At 43.7% G+C, this 18112-nt stretch overlaps 1 protein-coding gene across 1 annotated transcript in view; it reads left to right on the top strand.

Annotated features, from left to right (window-relative positions):
* The window catches only part of T265_00359 (hypothetical protein), a gene marked incomplete at both ends in the record, with an annotated part of 77445 nt that overhangs the window by 8951 nt on the left and 50382 nt on the right, over positions 1-18112 (top strand). The window contains 3 exons of the mRNA XM_009164104.1: positions 1004-1244; positions 10850-11027; positions 12290-12351. Coding sequence (XP_009162368.1) covers positions 1021-1244; positions 10850-11027; positions 12290-12351 — 464 coding nt within the window. The remainder of the gene's footprint in view (positions 1-1003; positions 1245-10849; positions 11028-12289; positions 12352-18112) is intronic.

The following is an 18112-nucleotide window of genomic DNA, read 5'->3' as shown; positions in this document are numbered from 1 at the left end:
CGCCATTATATATATATATATATATATATATTTATATATATATATATATAATAGGGTGCTTTACTGTCTTTATTACAGCAAAACCGACTTAATCCCTCCAAAGCAACCATTCTCTATGGTGATTGCTTTAGGTCTCGTGAAATTCTCGTTCTTATCTTGGACTTGCATCGAGACTTCTTGTAGCGCTATGTATTAAGACTGTGTACACACCTGAGGATCTGCATGGTTTCCTAGTACTCCAAGGTATGCGGGTATCTACTCCATCTATAACTTCAACCGTGCTAGGTCTACCGTTTCCAATGGGGTTCGTAGACAGTCGTTGAAAGGGTGTGCAGTTGGCTTGGTTTTTAAATTGTATTTTGAGCAGCTTGCATTTTATACTCAGATGAAATCCAAACTATGGGGATTTTACCGTGAATAGCAAATGCTGGTGAAGTGTCGATTTAAGTGGCGTGGAAAGTCGGTCTGTTCAGGTTTTCGGAATCAAACCTAACACTGTCGCTCGGTGGTGGCCTGTTCTACTGTTAGGGCTTTGGTGCTGACCTGCCCGTTGGTCCCTGGTCTGTTCACTGATGTCAGTTGTTTGAATGAAAATGTTTCATTGCCAATCGCGTTCAATCTAACTGCACAGATGACTCAACGACCGGATCAACTGCTACCCATTATCAACCTTCCGTTTATCAGTGAGCCTATCCATCATAAGACTATCGTTTCTTTCCACAGCAACTTGAGATTGGGTGGAGAGGAGACTCAAGTTTCTTCCTCCTGAAGTCGTTTGAGTGTATGGTTCGGTGTTCATGTCGTTATGGTATTCTGATGTTTATTACCATTGCGAACCACCGCTAGTTTGTTGTCAGGTTTCCAAATGAAGCGAAGAAATAGGCTCATATCCTTGCTCACCCAGTTCCTGATTAATACCATGGTTTCTCACACCGTTGTCGTGGTAAATACTATCTATCTGACATGCTCATTTTCACTTATCTCTTTCCTTTTCTCCACAAAGAGTATCGTGTTCATCGAATGTACCCTGCCGATCCCACCGGTGTGTACGCTCCGCGTATATTGGAATTCGGTTTCTCTTGCTGTAACGAGTACGTTCTTTTCTTCATAACGAATCACCTGTCTGGTTTGTGTAGGAAGAAAGTTGGAGAGAATTTTGTCATTGTTTTCACGGACGCTCAGGGAACTCTTGAGTTTGTTTTCTGCCATTGGCCTAACACCCAACTAATATTATGCATTTCCAGGTGAGTGTAACTGTGTTTGATTATTCTATTTTGTGCATAAATTTGATTCATTGTCCGTGACTTATACAAACGTCTGACAGACCAATCACATCACTGAAAAGTTAACAAGTCCGCCCTCTCAAATGTGATGGTCCAGGTTCGTCCATCGTGCACTGGTTGATTAGTGACGATATGTCGCATGTCAGATGTTCGGACACTCAATTCTTTAATTCGTAGCTCCAAGCTATTGATCACAGGATCATACGTTCACCTGTTAACAGTTTGATACTGATACATGTCAGATTTTTCTCTACCGATCCAACTAGTCCTAATCAGTACATCATGTGATTGGGATTTTGGGATCTGATTATCATAGCTTCCACACCTCAATGTTTAAATCGCACCGATTGGTTTCCTGTTATGTTTGAGTCTGGATTGATAAAATATTAGCCACTGTACACTTGAAACAAAGTTGTTTTGAATTTATCCTACCTTACTTGAATAGCAATTGTTTTTCCCATGCTGAATTCTAGTTAGAGCAATGTCGCTTGTAATTTTCGTATGCACCAAGCTTAGTGGCCCCTCAATGTTCGGACCTCGAAAATACACTGGGGGCAAAATCACTCACGGGCGAATTTGCGGACCAAAAGGTCCGCGGTTCCAACCCGACCTCTGTATCTCGACTTCTGTCTAGGCTTCGGCAGCCTGGCAGTATCCCAACCCTCGTGCTTCTTTCGGGTGTCATGGCAGCTAGGCACCGAAAGTGCTTTACAGCTGAACGATAGAAAAATCCACCTGGGGACGAGGAGTAGGTCACCGATGGTGCTAACAAATATATGAGAAAAGCAGGAATTTCGTATCAGGGACGGGGGACATTGCATGTACTAACGGTGTTCCTTCAAGGTGGCAGTCTTTCGGGACCAGATGAAAAGTGTTCTCAGCGGGTGCTCTTTTCGGAGTGTTTGTTTGCAGAGTATCCTTGGGCATTGGAATTTATTCACCCGCCAGGCAGCCAACTGGATGAAAATCATTGCTAGACAGTTACCGGAGTTGTAGACAGCCCTTAAAAACGCACACGAGTTCTCTTTACGTGACTCACTATCTATAAAGTTGCTAGAAACTTTTCGGTGACCCTTCTCGAACACTACATGCACATTTATCGTATTACAGTTATCCGGTTAGAAAACTGCTGAATGCTTTTCTTCGAATCTCTGAACTGTATCCCATGAGACGTTCTCAAAAAGGTATTAGACCAGTACGAATGGATTAAAAGGACATCTGATAAATGTTTAGAGTTACATTGTTTTCTCTCGTCATAACTGTAAGTCCTGGAAGAGTATCAGGATGTCCGTGGGATTATGTGTTTTGTGTGTCCTGTTCGGACGCCAACACGCGACCGTTCCCCGGTAGGCGAATGTAAAGCGGACCGTCATCGTTGGCTGCTGGTGCTTTGCCTCGTTGCAATCCCGACCACTTGTGTGGACATTGCATTTTGCGAAAGCAAGAGTGAAATCGGCAAGAAATGGTGTTTCTCAGTTTTTTCCACGTGGTTGTCTTCACCTCGTGACCACAGGTGCAGCAAATCACCAAACCCATCAGATCAGATGTCGCGAATTGACTACATCTGTTGCGCCAAAAACAAAACGAGCACAGTATGTATTTAATATGGAACGTTGCTAGCTTAGGTTGTGCGTTGATGGTTGAGTTGTCTGCTGGGCTTAGAAATTCTGTTGCAAACGTTTCGCCACCAGTCGGTATGACATTGTTATTGCTTGATGATGTAGCAAAGAGTAAGTAATGAGTAAGAGTAAGTATTAAGTAATGCCGGGACTAACTTATGCTGCCATCTCCATTAGTGGTGAGACGTTTGCAACAGACATACCCAGCTCAGCGAACAATTCGGTTAGCAGCAGCAGTCCACACTCCACAAAATCCTGTGTGTTTTGAGGAGGAATAATTCATTTTCAAGTCATCGCCGTCCGTCACAACCAGTCCACATTCTTTGGTCCCTCACGGGAACCAGAATGCTGTGCTTTGTTCTTATCCCGAGTTCACCAAAATGTGCCAATCACCAGTTAGCTTACTGTTAGTTCTTCGGGACGAAGCCCCGAACCATGGTCAACCCGGCCCAAGTCAATCGCTCTAGAGGGGTGGACCTTGTCATGAGTGGTGTGGTCTGGCGCCTAGCTTTGTATACAAATATTATCAACGTAACATTTACGCTGATTGTTCGATTTCCTGAATGGAATAATGTGGATGGTGGCGTCGGAACGAATTTGCCCTAGAAATCGCTGCTAGAGACTTGTGAACTCAGTTTGTCGTGATCATGCCATACATTTTAATGATATGTATATGTAGCTCTGTGGCCAGGTTGTCGTTGTAAACAGGCACGTTGTGTAGGGGTTTGACTGTAACATGTAATTGTGGCTAACATGTGACCGGATGAAAGAGCATTGTCATAGCAAACAATGCTTGCGATACTGGCTCATCGTTACAAGCCAACTTGTGATGGAGTCCGACGTGAACCGGCATCACGAGACTACCTGAGCAATTTACATATTGCTTCAGGGATTTTACTTGTATTGCTTCGATGCGCACATTATCATTATCATCATCATCATCATCATCATCATCATCATCATCATCGACAGCATGACATCAGTGTTCAACACCGATGCTTCACTGCCGTACGATGCACACATGATTGCTGAACATGTTTTATCGCCTATAGGTCATCTGTTTAACCTGAACTTCGTGGCACAACATTTAGATCTCGCTCGTTGCTTAGTTCACTGAGCAGTGGATCGCCTGAAGCTATCCGATTTTTGTCAGTAATGCTTTTACAATGATGATGGCGTTATGGGCAAGGCACCAAACGCCGCGTATACCCCAATACCATTTTTCCTTATGTTTACGAATTATGCATTAATTGGGACAACTTGGATAAGCGTACGGCGGCGAAGCATCGGTGTTGAACACTGATGTCATGCTGTCGATGATGATGATGAGCGTACCACGTTGCTAGTTTAGACTGAAGAACGCTCTCAATCTAATATGCTACGTGTATATTGAGTCCGTAGTATTGGTGAGCTGGTGAGCTGAGGCAAATAACCTCAATGCGCTATCCAGTTTTCATTTGATGTAGTCAAATCTTTTGCAAAAACAGGTAACAAATTCAGTGGAAACTATGGAGCTATTTGGGCTCTCAGTTCCTGTTTTGTTTTCCAGAGATTCCGACATTGGGGACTTAGGCCCTTACAGTGTGTAGTGAAGCCCACCATGCAGTGATACCCATGATGTTAGTGTGCAGCACTTGAAGAAACATTGATCCCATTCTGAAGCCTCTCACGATTTCCTCAAATTAACGCATGTCCTCGCAAAATGAATGATTAGCCGACGTGAAGCACGCTACTCAGATGTCTACAGTAAGAGTGCCAGATTAACCAGATTCTATTCGGTGGGCAGTACGTCCAGTTGTTTGTTAAATTAACCCGCTTGCTTGGAAGAAAACTACGCTTTAGGACCCTAAGAACTCCTGGATCGCACTGTCATCTCTAGTAGTCAGGTGTTTAGAAAATTTAAAAGGGCTCTACGGGGAAAAAAACTGAGGTAGTGCTTAGCTTTCTAGAGGTTGTCGACCATCAAGCTTCATCAGTTAACAACCGTCTCTATATCGATTCCTTTTGGAATAGGATCACTAGGCGCTGCAATCACTAGGGTTAGCCTACTTTTACTAGAACCGCATTGGCAGTGATTTTTTGGGTTGTACTATGACGGGCTTTTTGTACCCGAAATCGTGGTTGTTAGTGCTTCGTTTAAATTCTTCACTGTTGGTAGAAACTCGAGGATTGGGTTGATTAATACCATGCACAGCAGCAACCACTCCGACACTGTCTTGCATCAGTGTATTCTTCTGATCCCAATTCTGGATACGCGTTGGTGTCTCCATTTTCTAAGAACGGCTTTTCTAAGCCCAGGGAGTACACTGTTCAGATCACCCGATTGCAACCTCGATAACGGTGTACCCACCCTCAGGAAATATGTACATCTTGATATTTTATTGAAAGTATTGACGGTGCTGTTGATCTCCGCCTGGGTATTGTGTCGTCGTGCTTCAGTGGAATTGTTATAATAATGCGATTACCAGCATACTATACTCGCTCAGGTTGGAAGCTCTTTTAGGGTCGATTATTTTCAACCAACGTTGTTGAACAACAGTGGTTGCCTCCTGCGCCGCTTGTTTAGTGCCATCAGATCCTATAGGAACAGACCCAGTTCCGATGGTACATCCGTTTCTCATCACTTATTGGGTACTCGTCTGAGACGGTTGCGCATTCATCTATGGGCTACGACCGATCGATTGATTTCGATCCCTTAGGTGGAAGGCTACCGAGTTCCAACGGTATGTTCGAACGACAGCAAATGTGCTGCCATTCGATTTGCTCCCATCGATCAGTAGTCTCCACCAAACCAGGGAAGTTGTGGTTGCTTCGATCCAGTTGCCGAACGTCTTCATCCCAAGCTCTTACTCCTTCTTGTTGAACAGTGCCGACGTTGTCCCCGTACAGTGATTAGAATGTCACCAGAAATTTAGGACAAAAGTTCAGCAACAGTATGTGTAAGGTGGAGCTGATCCGAGGCTACAAAATTTCGCTGATTCACTGTAATCTGAATTAATGAGATCGTTTTTACTTCCAATTACGAATGCACTTAGCTAAGCGCAGTGAATGTTACGTGTCCGTGAATTTCGGTTAGCTGAACTAAGTCTAAACCTTAGAAGTAAAAAGGTTGTTGCTACATTCCAAAATACCACTAAAACCGACTCAGTACATTTGTACTCGTTCATCCGTATATTTGATCTATGTTTTTTATTGATCCGCATATTATCGCAGATGAAGATGACAGTTGTAACGGGAGTGCTTATTTAGGTTTGCTGTGACAGTCACAACTCGAGTGTCGGTTCGTTGCAGCTCTTGAGACTAGGTGAGCCATCCATCTCTCTTTCCTGGTACTCCTTTTCTACATTTGGTTGCAGAATATCCCATCGAGTGACCGTAAAGATTATCCTGACGGTTGACACATTCTGAACCGCGTGGCTACTTTTTAGGGTTAATGCCAGGACAGCCGGGAATACGAATAAAACGGCGGTCAGTAAAGCAACAGCACAAATCAGCAACAAACAGAGAGTGTGAAGTAAAGTGCTTCGAGTGGTAAAGGTCACTCGATGGGGGATCGAAAGGATGTGAAGGGGGACTAAGTAATTTTCAACCGTTTTCAGTGGTCACGGTTGGAATTCTTGTTTCCAAGTTTGTGACCACAGGTAGTGTCATTTGGGGTCGCTCGTCTCACTGCTTTCTGGGGCGGGCATCGTATGTTGGAAGAACTTCAAGAATTAACCCTCAGCTTACCGTTTATCAGTGATTTCTCACAGATCTGCCTAACTGTTCTTAACGTGATTTTGGGCATGATTGGATGCGATATCGGCCAACGCAACTGTTACTTCGTTGTGTTGAACATCAGTCTAATCGAACCCAGAAGCAGCCTTTCCACCGCACACTTTCTCGGAGGAATATTACAAATAATTTCTTATTCACACCAGTTGATACACAAAATGCCAGAACAACTTACGGGCGGATTGTCGAAGCTGTGCGCTTATCGTCAACTGTAGTAGAACTTCAGGGTCCAAGCCAGCTCTTACGCGCAGCCGACCGGCGGTCCGAAACCTCTTTTAAGTGCACAGATTATAGACACTTGTTGAGAAATCCACTTCGTCCGACACAAGTTCATATACCCAGCTGGGTGGTGTGCTGATGCATGAACGTGTCTCCAACTATGCACGGGGCAGCAGCTAAGCCATGAAAACCTCACTCCCTTATTCACGATGACGATGTTAAGCTCACCCAACCGTTATATATTGAGGGCTAAACTAACCCTTTGTTTTCTCTTGTCAACCTATACAGACCGTTTGTTTTTCGATATACAAAGTCAGAAGCGAAACAGCCACATCTCTGCATTTTTCCGCTCTGCTCAGCTCTCTTCGCATCGTCTTGGTGTGACATTTTAAAATGAATAGTGGTAGCTTGTCACCCGATTGAGATTGCCTTCTTGATTAACGATGAAGAACCATCATCAAGTAAATGTTCCTCATAAGGCATCTTTTGTACTACGTTCTGAAAGTATTTTGCAGCTTATTGGGATACTCTCGGAGAACATTTTTGGTTCACGGAAGTCATTCCATCTAGAGTTTTCTCGCATGTTAAGGAATTTACCTACTGCTGCGGGACTGTCATGTGAATTCAATTGGTAATCAGGTTCGTATGATGTCACCAGGACCCGATCATGATATTCACGTGAAATGCACACGTGAACGGTGCAGTTGCCGGTGTCTACTATGAACTGTGTAACAGTAACTTTGCCGTCACTACTGTTAGCATATGTCATGCGACAGTCTGAGAAAGGGTCACTGCTGTCGGTGTCTGCTCATGTCATGGCAGCACCCGAAAGCAGTTGCACTAAAAAATTAGGCTGTTTTGGTAGCTCGGGCTGGTTGTTGGTCTGTTCACTTGATTTGGTAATTAGCTTGCAAACGTTTTGCGACGGAACGTTTGCAAACCAATTACCCAGCTGGACAAACGGGCTAACAACCACCTTAGTCAACTACCAAACCGAGGCTCTCGCCGCTGGGGAGAATGAGGATGACTGCAGCTGATCGGTCTGACCTGCTAAAATTAATCAGTAACTGGGATTTCGTTCAGTAAGTGTAGGTCTTGAAATTGTTGAACATCCTCCATCCAACAGCACATAAACTCAATCCTTGTTGCTTTACACCATCCAGGTAAACACGAGTGTGTTGTGGTCAAAGTGGCCACAGTTTATTTTTTTCCGGCACATCATTGTGCCTAGAAAACGCAGTGGTTAAAGATAAAGCGTTTATACATACTGCTAACTTTTTAGAGCATAAAGTTACGGATCCGTTTCGAAGACAGCCACATGTTTCCGGAGACATCGGTATCGGAATGGTCCTTAAGGAATGGTCATGTGTTCACGGTAGCGTTAAGGGCTGTGAATTGACAGTCGCTGCATGCGGCGAGCACGAGTTAAGCTTGTGTGACGGAAGACAGAAATCTCCTACTCGGTTGAAGCATGTAGTAAGAAAATGATCCACCGATTTCATCCCAATTATCTTTGATATTGGGAGTGCCGCTGCACGCTAGCAACAAGTTTTTCTTTCACCACCCACTGAACTGGCAAATTTTGAAGGGTTATCTCCTACTTCCTTTCTGTTAAAAATATGAATGAATCCTTCAGAGACGATTCATTGAACACTTCCTAACAGCTGACTTCTTTTCGAAACAACCCCGCTTACCCTAAATTTTTACCCCGCTATGGGTACGTTGTATACTTATGTGATGATGGTTTCTGCACTCTAGAATGTGTTGTCCGTCGCAAAATTAGTCACATTTCCTCAGATAGTCTCCTTAACAGTGTTTCTGAACTACAAATGGGACCTGTTTGTGAATAATGGATTCTTTTACGGTTTGGTTGAAGAAACGCTCACTATCGTCGCCTCATGTATGCGACTAAAATAGAAATATTTTCCCTTCGTCTTTCCTCTGCTCCTAGTATCGGTTGTTCTGGAACAGCACAATCACAAACGTAAAAAACAAGTGTCAACGATAGATGTTGAAGGATGTACAGAAGGACATTGAAGAAAGTCCTGCACAGCTGTTATAGTAATGTATTTGAGGGAAGGGGGACAAAGGAGTTTTCTAAAATCATTGAGTTTTACGTGGGCTGTCGTCCAATCAGTAGTCAAATGGCCCCTGTTCTTGTTTCCGCACAAGAACGCTGTCTGAAATTGAGGCTGTTTATGTTTCGAAAAGACAACAGGAAATCTCCAATATTTAGTTACTATGCGGCGAGGAACATTAGTACCTCGGAAAATCGACTTCAGGTCCAGGGACTTTTCAAGATCTCATTAGGGTTATCTCATGTTTTGACATGTTTTCCTTTTCTTGTTCGTACTTTGGTTACGGGATAACGATTCTTGTCAATATTCTAGTTGCTCTGGTTCTCGGTTCTAATAAAAACAATAACTTGTGTTTGATTCGATCTTCTCACAGAAAAGAAGCTAGTTCTTCAAGCTTTGCTAGAGTAAATGTCCATTGGCACAGCCCTCCAATTTATTCTGATAACGCGGATACAACTTGCGTAGGCTTTGTCGAGCCTAATGGACATAGCGGCGATTATCTGTTCTCTGATTACTCTGGTGATGCTCCTACCTGGCAGCTGGTCTGCTGTTGTAGCTCACCACTGATGGACTTTCGGGCTACATGTGATAATGGCGGCATCGTATTCCTTAGTCGTATCCTCTATAGGGGATCATCTTTCCAGGTAGCTGTTGCCACCCTACGTTTTATTTTGAAGGCTGTACAATCGTTTGACCTAAAAAGTTCGAAAATTCCCGACCTCACACCGCTATCCCATGGCCTTTAGTAATGACCTCCTTCCCACCAAGTCGAGGGATACAATGTATGCCGCAGCAAATGAAGCCAAATCGAACGTGTTAACCTGATTTTCACAGAACCCGTACATTCTCAAGACGAATGATTTCTTGGAAGTCATTGAGTGCTCTTTAGCTTATAAACTACCTTTTCACTCTAGTACAGGATTTCGCTGTGATAACTAGAATATTCAACAACGTTTGTTTCGAATCTTTGGTGGATGTGGAAACAATTGGGGAAAAGGTCAACACTGTTAATCTGCATTTTTCAGGTTGAGTATGCGCACACAAAAGTCACTCTTGCTGGGCTGGCGTTCGGAGCTAAACCGGCTCGTGCTGGTGGGTAGAAGGCAGTGCAGAGATTGGTGGTTGTGTTTGGGGTCACATACTTTGGAACGAGTTATTGCCATTGCAGTGAAAAAAATCAATAAATATGCACAAGTCGTCTGCAACCATCAACCATCAGTAACCCTTACTTGATCCATGTGTATCTCTGTGGTAGTGGTTGGTTTAAACCCAGATGATAGATGCTCACGAAAGATATCAACTTCAGGAGCGGATTTTTCGGTCAGTTCTCTGTGGCCGCAGATCTGGGTCTTTGTGTGGAACTCCGTCGCACGTACCTTTTACGCCCGGCTGAGCGCATACAGAATGACGTCATTTCTCACCTTTCGACTAACCTCCAAGAATGAAATTCGTGGCTTAAACGTTGCGTCTCAGTGCTAGGCCCTGGTCCTTCATTTTTGGAGCAGTATGAAAATCAGAATGCAAACCGAAGGAACTAGACCCGGGTGGCTAAAACAGATATACTTCTCTTATCCGCAGCACAAACTTCTTGAAGTGAGTGCACGTACATGTTTGACACGAACTCGGCTCGTGCTCCAAACGGGACCTCTTCCTAAAATGATATTTCAGTATTTTATCGGCTATTAGTAGTGAGCAACTCGTGAACCATTTATGGATGCAGTTACCCAGGTGTTATAAACTGTTTGTGTGAATACCACATCTTACGTAGCACACTGTAACTGCATTCCATTTAGTCCATCCCATCTCCACATAGATTACAGCTGGTTGAATGCGAAACATGCAAAACAATTACTGTACTCTATCATTTTCCTTCTAGTGCTTTGCCGTGGTGTGCTTGTTTCCACGGTCTCCTCGATATAATCAGTCGCAACGAACTCTATCGGGAATCTCGCTGGCCAGCGTTTCAGCCTTTTCTATCACGTCTTCTGTCCACTCGACCACCACCACAGCCGATTGATTATGTCACGTGTCAAGACCCTTTCAGTGTCAACCGGGTGAGCAATTCACTTCATATACTGCGCAATCGATCGCAAATGCGCCACGCGCGCCAAATTCTGCTGCACCCCACTGTGCTGTTTATGGTGATTTTTACCAACATAAAAAACGTCTTGTTATTAGAAAATTTTGTCCGCTAATGTTCAGGTTTTTATGGTGTACCTCTTATATGCACTTTCTCCATAAGTTGTGACTGTTTGCATCCGTTCTCACTAGTACTACTACTACTACTACTACTACAGTACGTTCATATCAGTTTGGTTTTCCACTAATATCCGAAGAGTTTCACTCGGTCATAAAACGTTCAGAACTGACTTGAGGTTCAGGAAAGTTTTACCAGCAATAAATCTACCGCTTGTTTCTCCGTTACTTGACGTTCGCCATGTTGAACTATTTTTATGTGGCCAATTTATAGGCTGGTCGTTTTTTCACAACGGCACGTTCTTCTTCGTGACAGACTGTCATGCGGAAACTTACGATCCACTGTTGGGCGAATGACACTTTCGTACGATGCTAGCACATTTGAACCGTGAGCGGAGTTGATGTTTTACGGGGCATGATTATTCATTTCGGGTTGCTTACTTAAACGAAGTTTTCTGCATGAGTACAACTGCAGCTTCGCATTCTAGAATCAGTCTCGATCCCCGGATGCTTGGTTCTTTGCAAGAGAGAAATACACGCTATTTGTTTTGGAAGGAATCGACTTCTTTCATTGCCGTTCGCACATAGAATTAACTTTTTTTTGGATCGGACCTCATTTATTAGCCGTGTGCATCGTCTGCCGCGCAAGGGCAACTACGTTGAGCATGTCGGTGCTGGTGCCCCAGCGTACTTAGCCGCAGTTCTGGAATACCTCGCTGCTGAGGTTTAGGAATTGGCTGGTGATGCTGCCCGTGACAGCCAGAAAACTCGCATCAACTCTCGTCACTTGCAACTTACCAGGAACCACTCGTTCATGCCTTATAGTATCCTTGTGATCTCGTAATGGTATTTGGTACATTCTTTCGAAATATCACCTTCCATTAGGCATTCCAAAGGTCTAGCCGTTGTTTTGGTGGCTTTACTCTCTCACACCCTATGTTTAGGGGGTTATCAGTGAGCTATATGTATCGCTGAACCACCTATTGCTCTCTTTCTTAATGTACTTTTCGCATATATTCTCCCACTCGTAGCACCTGAAATTTCGGATACCCTCGTCAAACTCGCCGCACAATCTGGTAAGCAACTCCGAGTAAATGGATCATACTTTTCCTATCAACAGAAGTATGTGATGGAGTACTACAATGCACTGGACGTCTCCTTATGGATTCATGTTTTTGTTTGGTACGTTTCAGAGTGTATTTTCTAATCACTCCCGTTCCTTTTTCAACGATAAATTTCGATCCCCGAGTTTGACAAGTTCAGCTCCAGAATTACAACCTGAAAACGTGTTTGAAACCAAACCTAAACGTGACTAGTATTTGAGTCGTTTGGCCTCGCTTAAGCATGTTTTTGTGTTAAATATACTCGTCCACCTGAACACATTCCTTCTTTGAGGTAGCTCAGTTTCACCAACCTTCCAGTCGGACTCCTTGGCAAAACACCGAAAATGACCCCTTCCAGATCGTGTCTAAGTGTTCGTTTGTAAGGACCAATTGAGGGACCCATCAAGATGTTCCCTCTGAGAGGTAGTTTCTTCCAGGAGTAACGTATTTTTCGAAATTAGCTCCAAGGGTCCAAACCAGTTTAGTTTCTCCTGAGGTCTGGAAACAACCGTACCACCAATGGAAGTCACTATTCTCTAATAACTTTCAACTTTTTACAGCTTTCAGCTCACGTCACTCAATGTTCTGCACGTTTGTTCGGTATGTTTGGATGTCTGTCATGGTGGTTTTGTCCTTCAGCAATATTCTTTTTCGGTGATTGGATGATTCTGCATCCCAGTCTCATTAGGAGACATTTGCTGATGACAGTCTCTGTGCCGAAAGTGATAGTAAATTTGGTCTTCAAAGTGCATCGATTATCACTGATGGTCTTTTGTCGTCCTCCGTGGTATTTTAATTCTGCTTATGGAAAGTCTTTGTGCGATGCTTGAGTGAATGCACTTTCCGTGTGGGAGGAATTCGTTCATCATTCAGCCTTTAAAAGCTCGAAAAAGCAGTCAGCGACCATAAAGTTCATTATCACCATCATTGTGGACAATAACACATCAGTGGTAGAGACTGGTACTCAACGTCCATAAAGTTAGAGTCCACAATCTCCGTCCGGTTGTCGTCTGCAGTGAAGTTTATGATAATCATGTGTAACTGGGTCTGGTGTAATGGAGAGGGGAGCGGTGGTGATGAAATCTAGATATTCATGCTTGAATGTAACGGGACGCAACGCTTCATTTGAGGCTCACTGTTTGTGAGTAATAGCAGAAAGTCCGTTGAACTACCGGGCGAATCGAGTCGCCTCCCAGGATTATCTGTGCTGACTGTGGCTGTTTTTCAGTACAGTTCTACTAATTTTCAGTGAAGCTACTTTCGAAGAACCCTGACGGGTTGGATGTTCTACAACCGTAGTTCACGAACTAAAAGGATCCCTCATGTTACATGATTCTATCCTAAAACTGCAAGTAAAACTTAAAAAAAAACTATTGACAAATCCCGACATGTCTTTTTAACATCTCAGTTCAATCCATGACGCTTCTTTGAGCAAGAAATATAGTTTGTAAACAGAGAGCGCCATCTTACATGGTCAACGTATCTTCAGGTCACCCCAGCATTCCAATGTGTCTATTATGACATGGGCAACCAGGGTGATTATGACTTGCTTTCTACAACAGACTGTTACTGTCAGATCAGTTGCCTCGAGTGAAGTAGGCTTCCTCGCATTCCTCCTACACTCTGCACACATCCAGCTCCGCCTTATGTTAGCGTGTACTCCATGGATTTGTGTTTGACAGTATTTTTCGACTACTAGCGACCTGGTCACAACTGTCATTTGGTTAGGGTTTGCAGTGTTTTTGTTCCAGCAATAGACAATAGATCCTATTCAATCGCTTATTCTGTCATGGTGATAAAGCTGTGGTCATTCATTTCTACTCCCTTTGGTTTATCACACATTCTTGTAACTGTGGCAGCTGTTTACACAGTCTTTGAAACGATCTCTGTGGGTCTGTTTGAACTCACCGAGAATGCCTTGTGTCATTGCCGCATTGACGAACAAGCTGCAATTATTTCGAAACTGTTCGCTTACGATTCAGTTTTATACTTGCCTACTGTTAAGGGTCATACAGTTGATTTCCTCCCAATGGTCGTTTTCATGTAACTATGTCATTGAGGTTTGTCCCAAGAGGGTATTGGTTCCTGAACAGTTTCCGTACGGTTTTGCAGGAAACTTATCAAGATTTGGGTAATTTTTCCACTCTTGGAGTTGCCAAACCTTTCTTTTCATGACTGCAAGCGCTCGTCGTACTGTTGCATTGATGACATTTCAGTTCTTCACATGTTACATACCATTATTTGATGGATAGTCAGTTAGAGATACCTCTTTTGCACTACATTTTTTGAAGCTAAATTTAAATTCCGATGCCGCTCCAGTTGCACCTTGCTCTACTCTACTACTGGTATCAGTATAAACTCAGCGATGCTCATCAACAGGGTTTAGGCAGGCAGATAGCTAGGAAACTCATCGACCACTGGTCTGTTTTCCTGTCCCAGTTTTTGAGTGAAACAACTGAGTACGTCCGACTGTCATATTCTACCAACATTATTGGCGCTTCATTGTAACTTTTAGGTCTGCTCATGCATCTGTCGAGTTGGTTGTGCACCGAATTCAGTAGTTTTCGAGACCAAGCGAATCACGACCATTTATTGCAAATGTTAGTAACTTTGGAATCCGATAACCGGCACAATCGGCACTACAGTGATCGATCCGCTAGCACGTAATCGAAGAATTGAAATGCTGGTCAGATGACAGCTACGCACACATACGGTTGCTAGTATGAGCGATTAGTGACAACTCAGCACAACGTACCAATGAGTTCATATTGTGCGTTAAACTAGACAAACAACACAATCTTTCCTGCTTAGGGCAGATGAAATTTGGTAGATCACGCTTGCTGAGTAGTAACCGGAAGTTTGGAGTAACCGGTGTGTGTGTGTGTGTCAGACTGACGGTATGCGGTTCTCAACTTCGTCCGGGGAAATGTTACTGTCTAAATCTATGAGAATCCGTGTGTGTGTGGTCAGACTGACGGTATGCGGTTCTCAACTTCGTCCGGGGAAATGTTACTGTCTAAATCTATGAGAATCCTATGTGGTTCCCTTTGTATCGAGTTGCTGGTTTGTTTGTTCCTTCGTTTTGTTATAGCTTGTTGGGTGGCAGTGGGTGTTCAATGACTCTTAGTCCAAACAGTTTTCTGTCTAGCAGTCGTGCCTCCCTGTCCTGTCGATCATGCAGGATAATCCTAATAGAAAAATAAATAAATAATAATAATTGTTCGGCTGTAGCGCCCTTTCGCTGCCTAACTGCCATGCCATCCTAAGGAAGCTTGACGATTGGGATAGTGCGAGGTTGCCCAAGCCTAGACAGGGGAAGTCGATATGCAGAGGTCGGGTTGAAACCACGGATCTTCCGTTCAGTAAATTTGCGCTCCAACCACTGAGCCACCTCGCCCCAAGGCTAATAAAGGACGACTCTGAAGCTTGAACCCACCTCAGTCTGCAGCAGGCCGTAACCCAAACTGCGTTAACCTAAGTAGGGTAACAACAGTAATAATAGTAGAGGTAGAGCTGGGTGTGGATAGTCTCAAGCATGGTCTTCCGAGACTGTGCAGTTGTCTTTTTTCTCTATGATGGGCATCTGAAAAGGGGTGTGCGCGACAAATCCAATCACTATCTTACAGGTTTATCACGAGCGAGCATGCTTTCTTGGGTGAGCACCAACTGTGCGTTCATGAGATGTTCGCACATGACTGGAGCAAACTGATGCTCAAACCGACTGTTCTGCGGAGCGTACCGAATTAATCGCAACGGAACTCAAAGTGTACAGAAGCAATATTGTGGCCACGAGCAAAACGGTTTCACCCGGAAAATTTTTTTCTGGGTCCACTTCCTACTGGATCGGCTGCTCAGCAGAAAAAATAGATAGGGTGTTGGTTCTGTCCTTTCCGACCGCATGATTTATAACTGTAGAATCAGTCCACGTCATACATTGCAGCGCCTAAGAGTGACCTGTCAAAGTTGCCTTACCTCAATAATGTGTATACGCATATGTACGCCATGTTCATCAGAAGGCAACATCGATGTTTGCACTACTGTTCGTTCGGTCCCCAAACCTTTGTACATGGTTCGGTCGAGATGATTTCCCGTTCCTAGTTCTCAGTGGCGTGCCAATAATGTTCGCTTTCCACACGTTTCAAAAGAAGCACCGTCCGGTAGGTGCTCCTACTCAACGGTCGCTTCTTCCCACTTGATTAATCGTTCACCAATGAGGTGTTCAAGAGGTGCGCATCGCACGCAATGCGATGAGCCGACTGTTGAACAGACTATCAGCTTGTCCGAACATCCAGCTTCGCAATCCATACTTTGTTAACTACCTCTTCGGTGTCACACCGAAAAAATCCCAAAATCGGGTTGTTATATCAAAATCAACTGACCTCTATATTGAAGAACCTTAACCCGCTTGCAGCACTTTAGCTTCCAATGAGAAATGATCGCGCCGGACAACTGATCTTCATGCACTCTGAATGGCTTGATTACAGAAACTAGCAGATGAGAAAATTGCTTGCCGAAAATGGAAGATCATTTCTTATTTATTTTGCTCACTGTGGCAGAGAGGCGAAAAAACCGAAGGGCTTGATTCAGCAACTGAAAAGCACTAGAACAACGCATTTTTGAAAAAAAGTGGACAGACTAGAAACTTGTTGTTGTTTGCTACCGTTACAAAGAATCCCACGATACCTTGGAACCCTCACAGAATGCGATGCCGAATTGACCTTTAGATGCAGAACTGATGATGTTTTGATGCAAGCACTCAAACAAGCTCCTGAACTGATCTGCGAACGTCGATTGGACTGTAGTGGATTGAATATTTTATAGAAAAATGAAGCGGCCAGTGAATCTACCTCCGGCCCTTGAGAGGCGAACATGCAACATCCGAATAGAACAACAGCTGATGAAGACATGTCCACCCAACTTTGTCGAATTTTGTTCATCATCTGATCACATCATCTGAGCTAAATTGAATTTAGAGGTGCACTTTTGGTGTTCCGCCGAGCGAATGAAAGTAAAATTTCATCCGACAACTTCAGAGGCATCAGTCAGCTGAGTTGTTCGGTTAAGCTGACATGAGGCGGAAACATTTGGATTCAACTGTTTGATTACCACGATATAAACCTTTGAACGACATGCCTCAGCACATTTCGATGTGTCTTCGATTATGCTAGAGATGACTTTCTACGATCATAATCTTGTTGATCATGAGGAACTCAACCATGGATAGCTCCAGAACGTCATGCGGGTGCGGTCTGGGTTCGGCCTATTCGTAATACAAACCACAAATTTGCGAGAAGCTGAACCCATTGGGTTCATCTGGAAACGAAGTGTTTTGTTACTTTGGGCATTCCTACAATAATGCTTGAAATGACCTATGATCACCTCTGTAAGGACCAATATGAACACCGGCCAGGACTAGCTAGTCGTATTGTGCGTGCCATTCTTTGCATAACTTGTGAATGTCAACTGTTTCATTGTTCCCACCTAATGTAATGATTATTGTTCATCAACTTAACATGCTTGTGACTGCTTTTGGCCTTATTCCGTTGGGCTTACACTGGGTAAAGGTCACTCGAATAATTTCACCAACAGCTTAAGAGAACTTGTATGTGACATTACCTAGTCTGCACAGAGCTTATCAGCCAATTGGGATGTGAGAAAAACATATTCGGAAATATATTTCGGTTTAGTGTTTCCAAGGGGGCTGATCTTTCTATGCATAGTATTTATTAATTGGGCTCTGTGTTTTGGATTGCTATTAGACATTGGGCGACTCTCCCATTCGTATGATACTGTATTGTGGTCTTCATTCACTGGTTCTTTCTGAAAAGTATGTTAACGCA

This window comes from Opisthorchis viverrini (genome assembly GCF_000715545.1).
Source record: "Opisthorchis viverrini unplaced genomic scaffold opera_v5_3, whole genome shotgun sequence".
NCBI lineage: Eukaryota > Metazoa > Platyhelminthes > Trematoda > Opisthorchiida > Opisthorchiidae > Opisthorchis > Opisthorchis viverrini.
This window is presented reverse-complemented; position numbering and strand designations above follow the sequence as displayed.